The sequence below is a fragment of the Ictalurus furcatus genome, chromosome 28 (genome assembly GCF_023375685.1).
Source record: "Ictalurus furcatus strain D&B chromosome 28, Billie_1.0, whole genome shotgun sequence".
Taxonomy (NCBI): domain Eukaryota; kingdom Metazoa; phylum Chordata; class Actinopteri; order Siluriformes; family Ictaluridae; genus Ictalurus; species Ictalurus furcatus.
Window position 1 is genome coordinate 13,773,013 of NC_071282.1, and position 12,611 is coordinate 13,785,623.

Here is a 12,611-nt window from a genome sequence, read left to right on the forward strand (position 1 = left end):
GTGACTCCAGAGCACTGCACACTTCAGCACTCTGCCTCTCAGACTGCTGTGTTTAGCATTCTAGCTCATTTAACACACCTGATTCGACTCGTCGGCTAATTAACGAGGCCTTCCTGGACTTAATTTGGTACATTAGGAGAGGGAAAACAAGTCTCTGTAGGGCTGCGGAGCACCAGGACCTGAATTTGGCGCTTGTTTCATTGAATAGTGCTCTTCCTCTTTCTTTCCACTTGCATCGCTGTGTCTATACGGGTGCTTTTGCATATGCAGCGTTTAGTCTGTTTGGAATCGGACTTGTCTGCGAGAACACAGTAAGTGCACTTGAGTCCAAGCCAAGACAACGGATCTGAGATGGTCCGAGCGACCTTCTGGTCTTGGTACGGTTTCAAGCGATCTCTAATGCAGTTCGATTGCAGTAAGCAAGAGTTTCTACTACTTCTCAGGATGTGAGCTGCTAAACTGCCCCATAAAGCAGTGGTTTTTAAACTGGGGGCCACCAGGGGGCACCCAGGGGGGCCTCAACAATTTGGTCGGAGCCACCAAGCCCATCCCTCCCACTAATGTTTTCTCTTTCTCACTCTGACAACCACACGCACAATCAATTCCTAATGTAATGTAAAGATGTAATATGTAATTATTAATAAAGAAGGGGGATATATTCAGAAGTCTGTATTTTTAATGTGTTTTTAAAGACATCTTGCAAAAGGGGGGCCTCGGTCAAATGTTAATGCCATTTGGGTGGCCTTGCCCTGGAAAAGTTTGGGAACCCCTGCCATAAAGATTCAAGCTGAATAAAAAGACAGCTGTAGCATTGCAGAAAAGCCATGTGATCAGATATTTGGACCGACGAACTCTGCATGCGATACACACAATGTGTTCAACTCGCTATTTCTATAATTATCTAATTATTTACTTATCGCTGGCCCCGTGTTCCTCATGCTTGGGTGATTTTTGTGATTTCTGGGCGCACTCAGAGTTTTCTTTACCTTTTTCCGTTGCCATATTTCTGAAGAAATCTTTTCCTGAGTATGTTTTCAGTGCTGTACGTCATTTATCAAATATTGTTATAAATCTGCTCTGGTTCAGACTCAACAAATTGACCAATAGGTGTCAAAGTGCCCTAAAAAGTAAAGCAAGGCAAAACAGTCAATTTTTAAAATTTTATTTTATTTATTTATTTTTAAATCAGAGCTACTATAACCCAGACCACATCCTCGTCACCAAGCTTATTTAATGTCTTCATAGCTTGTTTACGCACTTAAACAGGAAATGACAGAGACAGTCTTTAGTTTAGATTACTTAAATCAGCAACTGGGTTCAGAGTGTCTAGATGGATAAAGCTCAATCTATTTGAAGTAGGACGCAAGAGGTGCACGTCCCAGTGGTTCTACTACTTTTCCGTCATCTATCCTTTACATCCTGCTTTTGTGTTCTTTTTGTAATTACAGCAGTGAAATGGCAACATGAACGCTGCACAAAGCTCTAATAAACTAGCTAGCCAACTAATGTGTTTTTATATGGGCTTTATTTCTGCAGCTAGTTTTAGCATGTTCTAGGGTACACCCGGAGGGTCCTCTTGTACCTTTTTATTTTAACCACCGGACGATCTTAAAATTTTCATAGTTTGATCATTGGCTATGATTCTGATATCAGCAACAAGAAAATCTAGCTCAGTGTCCAAAATGGCATTGAACTCCAAATGACAGTAATCCAAATGACTGTTGTTTATTTTATGGATTTGATTTTCGTTGTACTTTTGGACAAGGCAAAACCGTTGCAGTACTCCCAATATAGTGTTTTATGTAGTAAACAGGGTTGTAAATTTAATCAGTTTCTTCACAACGACAACTTTTTGGAGCAAAACCAATGACTTCTAACATGAATGCAGCTTGCTGATACTGGAGCAGTTCTACCCGACTGCCTGGTGCTCTCTGCTCACAATTCCAGCTATCTTAAGCTTCCTCCAAATGTCTAGATCTGGAAATTCAGTGGAACTAAGTGGAGTCCACCGTGAACCACATTTAAGCGGCTTGTCTTGTCTGATGGTCATTTATATCGTCTCTTCATGTCTGCGTGATTATTTCATTTCTTGTAAGAACTAACCGCTCTTTGAAACTCATGTCGCTCCCTCATCCATAAAATGGGAAGTATGATTCCAGTTCAGTGGAGCAGGATGCAGGTGATACTGTTGCTTGGAGATGGTGGATTGGGTTACAGTGACTAAGCTGTAGGAAAGGAGTCTGCGACTGAGCAGGAGTGAATTCATACATGCGTGGGTGTTTTAACTCAAAATTCTCTTCTGTGATATATATATATATATATATATATATATATATATATATATATATATATATATAAAAAAAAAAACAACATTATGGAACAGGACCTGGTTGTTTTCTCTTGTTCTGTTTTTGAGCAACTGAAATGTAGGTTTGGTATTCAACAAAAGAGCCTGTGTAACAGTGTCACAACTCCAAATTCCGTAAGTATCGCATAATATTTAGTTTAAAACATTTAAATATGATGCATTGTTCAATATGTTGTAATGCCCAAGATGCTACTCGAACATCGCAGGAGCATAACTATAACTTTACGCTCATTTAAAAACCTCAGGATTTTATGAATATGCTAGAGTATGCAGACTGCCCACATCCCAATTACCACCTGACATGCATATTAGCTAGCCAAATAGCTAACTGCCAATTAACGTCCTCATATTTGTCACTGGTAGCAAATGGGATTTCAGTAGCGGATACATAATTATCATTATATTCGTAGTACCTTATTTAAAAGTAGCCACACCCAACAAAACATACCACGACAAACGTGGTTTTGTTTAGTGACGTTTTTTATTCAAGAAGTTAGCTAGCTAGCTTAGCACACAGGTTGTACTGCTAGAAATTCTAGCATGTCAAGCCCCAGGTCAATTTTATAAAGAAATATTGAGAGTCTCGGTTTATAAATGTCTAACTTGCGCAGTGTTTTAACAAGTTTGACCCAAACTCCAAGCTGTGTGACTGGAATTATCCAGTCAGAACATGTTGCTATTAAAAATCACATTGGAGTTTCTGGGGTAGCTTACGATCATGATGAACGGCTGTTATGTAGTTTTTATATACATACATTGCATATTTTTATATAACTTTATTTCTGCTTGGAGAGGTTTCTAGGCACCAGAGTAAAGAAAAGAGACACCATGTTGCAAAGCGCTGTAACTTTTGATTGTATTATCAACACAAAACGTGACAGTTATGGCTTAGACATCTCAAAACACAACAAATATTCTTACAAAGAACAGATGCACAATACCAAAGAAGAAAAAATGTAGAAAATTCTTTTGACATATATATATATATATATATATATATATATATATATATATATATATATATATATATATATATATATATATATATATAGAAAATAATTTTTTTTTTTTTTTTAAAAAAGCTTTCTTAAGCTGAAAATACTCGTACTAAGAAACCGGCATTCCAGTGTACAAATGTCTGAATAATAAACCTTTAGTTTTGGGTATGTCATTCATAAAAAAAAAAAAAGATTTAAAAATACCTTCAGTGTGTAAGGGATTAGACTACCGGTACATAATGGACACTAATGGTGTTGTTTGGTTTGGTATTCAACCTTGAGCTACTTTAGTGCACTTTAGAGTTTCCTTCTCTACTAAACCCTTTCTGGTCCTTTCTTCTATACCCATCTTCTGTCTCTGCTCTCAGCACTAATTGAGTGGACATTGACCCATTGAACCCTTTGCTAACTTTAGGGAGCTTTGAAGGACATGCACCTGCAGAGTGCATAATAAATGACCTATATAAATATTAAAGGGAACAAAGTATATTTTCTTGGCCAGTCCACGTATACAGGACTTGTTATTGTGTGTGCCAAAGATGCTGTGGGATTTTTATGTGGTTCTTTTTAAGTCTAAGGCCTGTATGAAAGAAAGAGCGAGCGCAAGACTGATTATGTCTTATTGGAAAACCTGGCAGCTTTAATAGAGCGTCTTTATTCCTCATTATCATGCTTGAGAAACAGCCATCCTCTTTCGGCACTCTATTCCTGTAACTCGATATCACAAGCTCCCTTCAAGCCCCCCCACCCCCACCCCCTCCTCCTCTTCATCTCTCTCTTAATCCTTGTCATACTTGTTCAGGAAAAAGCGTTGGCACTTTCATAGATTAAACAAGGCTGGGGAAAAAATACAGAGAGACAAGCGGCTGAAACGGAGCCACGCACGCACCTCTAAATCCTTCAGGAAGCAGAACGAACACGTCAGGCCAATTAGAGCTAATGCATGGTGACGCGGGGAATCGAGGGCAAGGGGATTGGTGCCATATGGCAGGACAAGCTGGAAATCAGGAAGGAAGGAGAGAAACAGGCTGAAGAGGGGGTTGTTGGGCGAGGACAGAAGCAATAGGTGTGTCAGGATAGGCAGAGAAAGGCAGACAAATGGACAGAAGTTAAAAGCTCATCTCGGCACACTGCGGTCTCGGGGGTGAGGGTCAGCATGAGGATGGAGAGGCGAGAGACATGCATCAGCAGTGGTGAAATGATGCCATGGGAGAAATGAGCAATTCTTTGATGCATTGAAATTCTTTGAATGATTCTACATCCATGCACGACATCATAATCTCATGTTAGATTATGCATAAATGTTTTTTTAATGCATTCAATGAATTAATGTCAGCAGTAGCAAAAATAAACACTATAAGCTAGGACTGTCAAAATCTTTGAAAATTGCAATTCAGTACATTTGAATATTAATTATCCTGTAAATTTACACTGCCACTGTTGTTGTTGTTGTTACTCTTGTCAAATATTATACAAGCTTAAGAAATTACACATCAATATCCTACTTTTATCATAAACACATGTTCCAAAATTATTTTTATTTAATTACCCACAATAATGTCTTCCTTTCATTGGTATTTCTCTATATTTTACTTTTTTTCGCGGACACAGAGAATGTGTGGCCAAAAATGCTTGATTGTTGCTGCGTTTTATTTTTTCTTCCAAATTTGTGAACTACTTGAATTGGCGAAATAGTTTTGCACGGCCTTTCTCAATGATGTTTGTTGGCAAATGAGATCTTTTAGCTGTACCCATGTACGACGCATGTGAATTGAAGGCTTTGGCTGAATGCGCGTTGTGATGACGTCACATAACGCGTCTTGGCCAAAATCTGCGGTAATTTTGAAAAATCGTAAGCTCCTCCGAATATTGCAGAGTTTCCTTGATTTTCTGTTAATTTCTGCTGTTGCAAGAATCCTGGCGGAACTGACTATATATGCTCACTGCATAGGATGAAACATATTGATGCTGTATGTATGACTAATTTCAGATTCAGTACCATAAAAAGCATCGCTCAGAAGAGCCGGTCGGAAATGAACGAATTACTTATACCGTATTTTGCCTACTGTTTTCTATATTTAATCATCTAAGTAAATGCATAATCAAACATTTTTGTGATAATAATAAACACTATAGTATTGTATAAAATGCATAGGATTTAAAAAATATATATTTTTGTTACAAATGAAGCATAAGTTTATGACAGTTCTGTAAAGTAATTCACAGTCAGAGTGCCTGGGGTGTTGGGTCGGAATTGGCAGGAAGTTGCACGTACACCCTAACTTTAGACACAAAAGAAGCGCAGCTCCACTGTGGCTGGTGGGAGCTGGCAGCCAATCAGGAGAGAGATGGAGAGAGAGTGTAAACAAACAGGAGTGAGAGTATGACCACCTTCTATAAGCAAGAAAAGGATTGAGGGCTGACTTTTCAATTTGTCTTGTTGAACTGAAGGCATTTATTTGTGATCTAATGTTATGCGAAGCCAATGAATGATAGCAATCTGATTTATCCTCATTGTAAAGTTTGTATCATTACCCAGTTGTTAAGCGTTTTAGCTAGAGGAAGGCTTGTAGCTAATGGCGACCTTTTCATGAGTTGTGTGTAATTTTGAGTTTTCAAACTTCGGCAAGAGAAAGCCGATCAATACTTATTTTTGCTCTTTGTGTGTGTAATTTGGACATCTATCTATTCATTATCTGATACAAGATGGGTAGTGTGCTGAGAATAGTCGGGCTAGTGGCTAACACTTTCTTTTTTTTATTTTTTGGTGTGCTATTTCTGTTATTTCAGGCAACGATGGGTCTTGAATTCTTACTTTAATGTATGTATTTTATTCTGTGATCTGTTTTAATTAGCATGCTAACATTATCAGGTTAGTAGCCAACACGTTTTTAGTGTGTTTTTCTATACGTCATGCATTTTAAACTTAGGTGAGTTCAAACTATTTATAGCATTTATTCGCATAACTCTCCCATAAACCCAAGGGGACGACATTAACAGCAGATTTTTGTAGCCTCAGATTGCTGTTATGTGCGTAGAATATATTTCAGATGAGTTCCCACTGAACGTATATTACATCCGCACAATGGAAATGGCACAGCACAACACTTTACAAAATGTTCTTCTGCAAGTAGCTCACATTCATTCTTTTTTTTTTTTTCTTTTCTATTCTTTTTTACTGGAAAGGACGAAACTACAAAACCTCACACCCTGCTGTTTTAAGTAACAAGCATTCTGACAGTCCTAATGGAAAATACATTACTTCATGATGGATGAAAATGGTGTTGTTTTCAAAAAAGCAAAGGGACTTACTGGAAAATGTAGTCATAATGTAGACTATAAAAATCCACAATTGAGCTGCATTAACATCATAGCACCCTGAATCGAGGGGGAAAAAAATCGAAGGTCTCAAGTGAATCCCAGCCTTACCAGAGAGGTAGCTGGAAAGGAAAAAAAGGGAGCTAGAACATTACAGAGAGGAGTGACCTTCCCATAATAGTTCTGTATGTGAACCACCGAGATCTCTCACTTCTCATCCTTCCCTATCCTCAGGTTTCTGTCCGTCATTCTCCTACAGCTGTTTCAATGAACAAATCAAACAAAAAGCAATTGAAATAGTTCAACACAACGAATGCTTCAAGTGGTTTCCCCAAATTCAACTGAAAATGTAACTTATGATTTCTCCAGTCTCAAAATTACTCAACCCCTTCATGGCAAGCATCTTTAGTACTTAGTAGAGCACCCTTTTACTGTTATGACCTTCTGCAAACGAGAAGCAGGGCCAGACACCAGCTTTTGTCAGCGTGCCTGAGGAATCTTGGCATATTCCTCATGAGCAATGGCCTCCAGTTCAGTAATATTCTTGGGTTTGCGTGCTGCAGCCGCCGCCTTCAAATCCCACCAGAGATTTTCTATGGGGTTCAAGTCAGGTGACTGTGATGGCCCTGTAGAATCTTCCAGGACGACTTCTGCAACCAAGCCTTGGTGGAATTTGAGGTATGCTTGAGATCATTGTCCTGTTGGAAGGTCCATTGACGCCCAAACTTCAGCTTCCTCACATGACGTTTTCTCCTAGGATTTCTTCAATGAATCCATCTTGCTTTCCACACGCTGCAGGTTTCCAGTGCCAGAGGATGCAAAGCAGCCCCAGAGCATCACCAAGCCACCACCGTGCTTGACTGTGGACAGAGTGTTCTTTCTTCATTCTTCTTCCTCCAGACATACTGCTGATCCGTCGTGCCCAAAAGTTCAAGTTTTGTTTCATCGCTCCACAGAACAGAATCCTAAAACGTCTGTGGCTAATTTATATGATTTTGAGCCGACTTTTCTTGTGCTTTGGGGTCAGTAGTGGTGTACGTCTTGGAATTCTGGCATGGAAACCTTGTGCGTTTAGTACATGCCGTACTGTGCTCACTGAATCCTCAGTGCCTGTTGCCATCAAGTCTTGCTGCAGGTCTTTTGCAGTCACTTGAGGATTTTTCACAACCTGCCTTCTCAGAAATCTGGTTGCAGCCGTCGATAGCTTCCTTTTTCTGCCCTGACCAGGTCCATCCATCCATCTTCTATACCGCTTATCCTTTCTTCAGGGTCACGGGGAAACCTTTAGCCTATCCCAGGGAGCATGAGGCACAAGGTGGGGTACACCCTGGACAGGGTGCCAATGCCCTGACCAGGTATTTCATATATTTTCTACCCCTAGCCAGTTCAGGTATTTCATGTGTTCCAACTCAGGCACACCTGTGCAACTAATGAAGCCCTTGGTTAGTTGCATCAGCTGTGCTTGAGACAACACATGTTTTGCATATTTGTGCTGTTGTGAGGGATTCTGTTCAGGGGGTTGAATAATTTTGAGACTGGATAAATCATTATAAGCTGTCTTTTCAGTTGAATTCCACCTGAAGCATTCGTTTAACTATTTCAATTGCCTTTGTTTGATTTGTTCATTGCAAACAGCTGAAAGTCTGTAAATTTTGACAATAAACCTGATTTGCAATGGGGGTTGAATAATTTTGATTGCAACTGTAAGTATTTGTGTTCCTAGCTGCTTTCTGTCGTGTGTGTGTGACTCCGCTTCATTAGTGCTTGTTTTCACCCTCACCGGGAGGATTTAAATGAGCCATTGTTCTGACCTTTTATAATCTCTCTCTCCCCTGGTCCAGGTCTGTCCTAAGCCCCCCGACAGCGGGGTAAGGCCCTGTCGTGGCTGTTTGTTGGATAATTGCCTCTCGTGTGAGGTGTTTGTCTCCTTTTAGTTATTTCTCCTCCTTACTTATTGAAGGGTTAAAAAGAAGAAAAAGCAATGGAAGGGGTGGGCAAGAAAATGTGTCTGCTAGACACAAATGACCAGCCATTAGCGTGCCACCGCTGCTTTTGTTCCTTAGGCAAAGCGTGTCTGCTGCTGTGAATACTGTAATTGAATTGACTGGGGCTGCCTCTGAACACCGCCAAGCTTCTTTCCTCAGCTCAGAAGCCTGGGAAACCTGGAAAACTAGAATTTTGTATACTGATCAAACACACACAGATATACATGGTTAAAGTCCATGCTTGCTACTTTCGAATTGTGGTTGTCTGGTTATGAAAAGATGCCATGAGCAGTCCACTTTTTGGACGAAAACTTTGACAGCTTTGAGTACGTTATTTGTGCTACTATGTTGTTTCCTTAATATTGAGGGATCCATAGCACTGAATCGAGCTACTAATGCTAAGTTAGGTTAGGGTATAATTTTAGCCATACAGAGGCTTCTCTCAACAATACACCATTATATCTGAGGAAAATGTTGCTATTCAAAATGGTTCTGTCTGGTTCCCTTTGACATTCTGCCATTACATTGTCCTGTATAAGAGACTTAACAGCTACTGTGTATTAGCTGGCTAAATTCCTCTTAGCCTTAGCCTCTGTGAGCCTTATATGTGCATAAAAAATATATAGTCCTAGTATACCTTTTTTATTTATTTATTTATTTATTTATTTTTTTAAAAAACCCAAAAAAACCCCATATTTCTTCTAATTTAGATGATCTTTGAACTCAGTTTGTCTCTTACCCAGCACTTAAAAATATAACCAGATAATATGATTGCTTCTGTGTACTAGCAAGCTAATTTGTTAACTCAGTTTCTGCTAGCTTTTGTGTGATTTAAAAAAAAATGTAGTGCTCTACATATGTAGAATCTTTTTTTAAGAACATTTGTGTTCTGCTTTAGATGACTACACCATGTTTCTGTCTCTTACACAGCATTTTACATAGAATCAGGAAATATTGAAAGGAAAATATTGCTTCTGTTTACTAGCTTGAAACTAGCTTGTGTGCTCTGTGTAGTTTTTAATTTTTCTTTCTTTTTTTTTTTTAAATCGCATCATATTTGTTCTGATTTAGATGATTTCTGGACTGTTGTCATCTCTTGCACAACATTTTTAAAATCTAAGCAGGCATCACATCAAACTGAGTAGGTCAGGAACTTCCTATACTGCTGTACTTTAACATGAATAGATGTAGACACACTACAGTTCATGAGACATGGTGGCCATGACAGATGGAGGGGTAAAAGTAAGTCCAATGGAATATCAGAGGAAACTAGGCTTTGGGGATTTGAAGATGCAGTGGGAGAGCGAGAGAGAGATTGGAGTAGGGAGGTTGAATTACTCTCGGCTGCTGGCCCCAAGGCCCCGGCTCTCCACAGTGGCCATGCTGTGTTTGAAGTTTAATTAAAGTTTAGATTGGGTATCAAACGTGGCCTCACCTGCTTCGAGTGAGGGAGCAGGGTCTGAAATTGAATGGCGGGAGAGTGACCTGTCTCTGATCCGTGGGCAAAGCAGCTAGGATTAGGTTCTATCTGCATGAAGCATACGGCCCCCAAGGCCATGACTTTGTGTGTGTGGTTGGGGGAAGGCGAGGGGTCTGTGTGTGGTGTGGTATGGTATAGAGATGGCAGAGCGCACATGTCCATTTGGATTTTATCTTAAACTATTAGGTTTGTATTAGGTAAGGGATGTTTGGGGGTGTGTGTGTTGTTATACATGTTGCGCCTCATTAACATGTACACATACTGGTGTAATAACCTGCCTAACTAATCCTCTCTTTCTCGCTGTCTCTTTGCAGTGTGAGGAGGAGTGTGTGTCCCATGTTGCACTAGGAGTGTGAGTGTGTGTGTGAGATGCTGGCCTGTTTGCCAGGGCCAGGTGACCTCTCCCTCCAGCTTCTTCCCCACTCGCAGATGAACACTGGACTTCAGAAATGTGAGTACTAATTTACAGATGCAGACACACACGTACACATGCACACACAAAAAAAAATCTGCATTCTTAATAAAATGGATAAAGAGGCGCAACCTATACCAGAGCTTCTGAGGGTATTATGATTGCCAGTCATCAGTGACCAACGAGAAAGACCGGAACACAGTAATATTGCTAATTAAACAGTACCCTAGACTCCGGATCCACCATGCCGCTTGTCAGGATAAGTCACTTGTGAATGAATAAATAATTTGATGTACTATAGACTGATATGTTAAGCGAAAAAGTTGCCAGATATTTTTCGTCGCCAGGTATTTTTTCTCGCCAGTTTGCTTTTACTTAGTGAACAATGCTTCCTCCTCAGTGGGACAATCCATTTCAAGGGAATCAAGCAACACTTAAATTTTTGTTTTTTATTTATTTATTTATTATAAATATGTGCCAGGATATGACCAATAGAGAAATGCAATTCAAATCGAGATCAGTGTCTCAATGTCAGCTTCACATCTCAGACTTTCAGGGTCAGTATATTTCATAAGCAAATGTAAGCATAATAAACTTTAGTCAATCTTGTAAACACATTGTTGATCATTAGCACATCTGCACTGGTTGAGCAGACCCTATAAAGGAAGAGTGCATGTTGCAGCACAGTAGATTCAGAATGCTAACTGCACTAGTGTGCAAACATGAGCTTTTACAGTCATGTGAAAAAAAAAAAGTACATCCCATGGACAATTGTTGGCTTTTTTTGACATATTTGGACAAGCAAACATTTGATCTTTGAAACCGAGCCTATTAATAACGTTGGTATACTTTAACAAAACCATAAGGACAAATAGCTTTTTCAATCATTTATTCAACAGAAGTATCAATAGTATCAACTTGCTGGAATTTTTGACCACTCTTCCATGCATTTTCTTTCAGTTGCAAGATGTTTGAGGGTTTTCTGGCATGTACTTCCCGTTTCAACCCCCCCCCCCCAAAAAAAAAAAAAACAGTTCAATGGGATTCAAATCCAGGCTTTGACTAGGCCGTTCCATAACCCTCCATTTCTTCTTTTTGAGCCATTCCTTGGTGGATTTGCTAGTGTGCTTAGGATCATTATCCTGTTGAAAGGTCCACTTTCGGTTCAACTTTCAGACAGATGGCCTCACATTATCTTCAAGCACTCTTTGATATGATGCAGAATTCATAGTTGAATCAATGAATGCAAGCTGTCCAGTCCCTGAGGCAGCGAAGCAACCCCAAACCATATAATTTCTACCACCGTGCTTCAGAGTTGGTATGAGGTGCTTCTCCTGATAAGCTGTCTTTGGCCTGTGCCCGACATGTCTGTTATTACTGTGGGCAAACAACTCTATCTTTGATTCATCCGTCCAGAGCACATTGTTCCAAAAGGCCTGGTCTTTTCCTTATGCTCACTGGCAAACTGTAGTGTTGCTCTGATGTTCTTTTTAGACAGCAAAGGCTTTTTCCTGGCACGCCTTCCATGCAGGTCAAATTTGTGCAATCTCTTTCTGATTGTAGAAGCATGCACTTTGACACCAACAGTTGCAAGACTTACTAGCACATCCTGTGATGAAATTTTAGGGGTCTTGGAGACTTCTTTTTGCATCAGATGGTCTGCTCTTGAGCTGAATTTGCTTAGACGGTCAGTCTTGGACAAATTGGCAGTCGCTTGAAATCTGCACCGCTTGTAGAGGATTTTCCTTACAGTGGAGTGATGCATTTAAAATAATTTAGAGATCGTTTTAAATCCCTTGCCAAACTCATAGGCATCCACAACCATTTTTATGAAGGCCTTACAGAACTCTCTAGATCTTGGCATGACGACACCTTGCACCTCAATAGCAAAGGGAACATCAGACGCTAGATATGTGAGGGGTATAAATAAGACCGCTTCCACCTGCACTCAATAAGCAGGATCTAATCACCGACCAATCTTGAACACCCGATTTTAATTTTGTGGATTTGTAGGGGTGTACTTACTACTTCCATGTTATTGAGCTGTTTT

At 39.8% G+C, this 12,611-nt stretch overlaps 1 protein-coding gene across 2 annotated transcripts in view; it reads left to right on the plus strand.

Moving 5' to 3' along the window:
* Positions 1-12,611, plus strand: part of fam222ba (family with sequence similarity 222 member Ba) — a 69,481-nt gene that overhangs the window by 38,597 nt on the left and 18,273 nt on the right. For both annotated transcript variants that reach the window (XM_053618456.1, XM_053618455.1), the window contains exon 2: positions 10,464-10,600. In XM_053618456.1, the coding sequence (XP_053474431.1) occupies positions 10,519-10,600 (82 nt within the window). In that variant the 5' untranslated portion in view covers positions 10,464-10,518. The remainder of the gene's footprint in view (positions 1-10,463; positions 10,601-12,611) is intronic.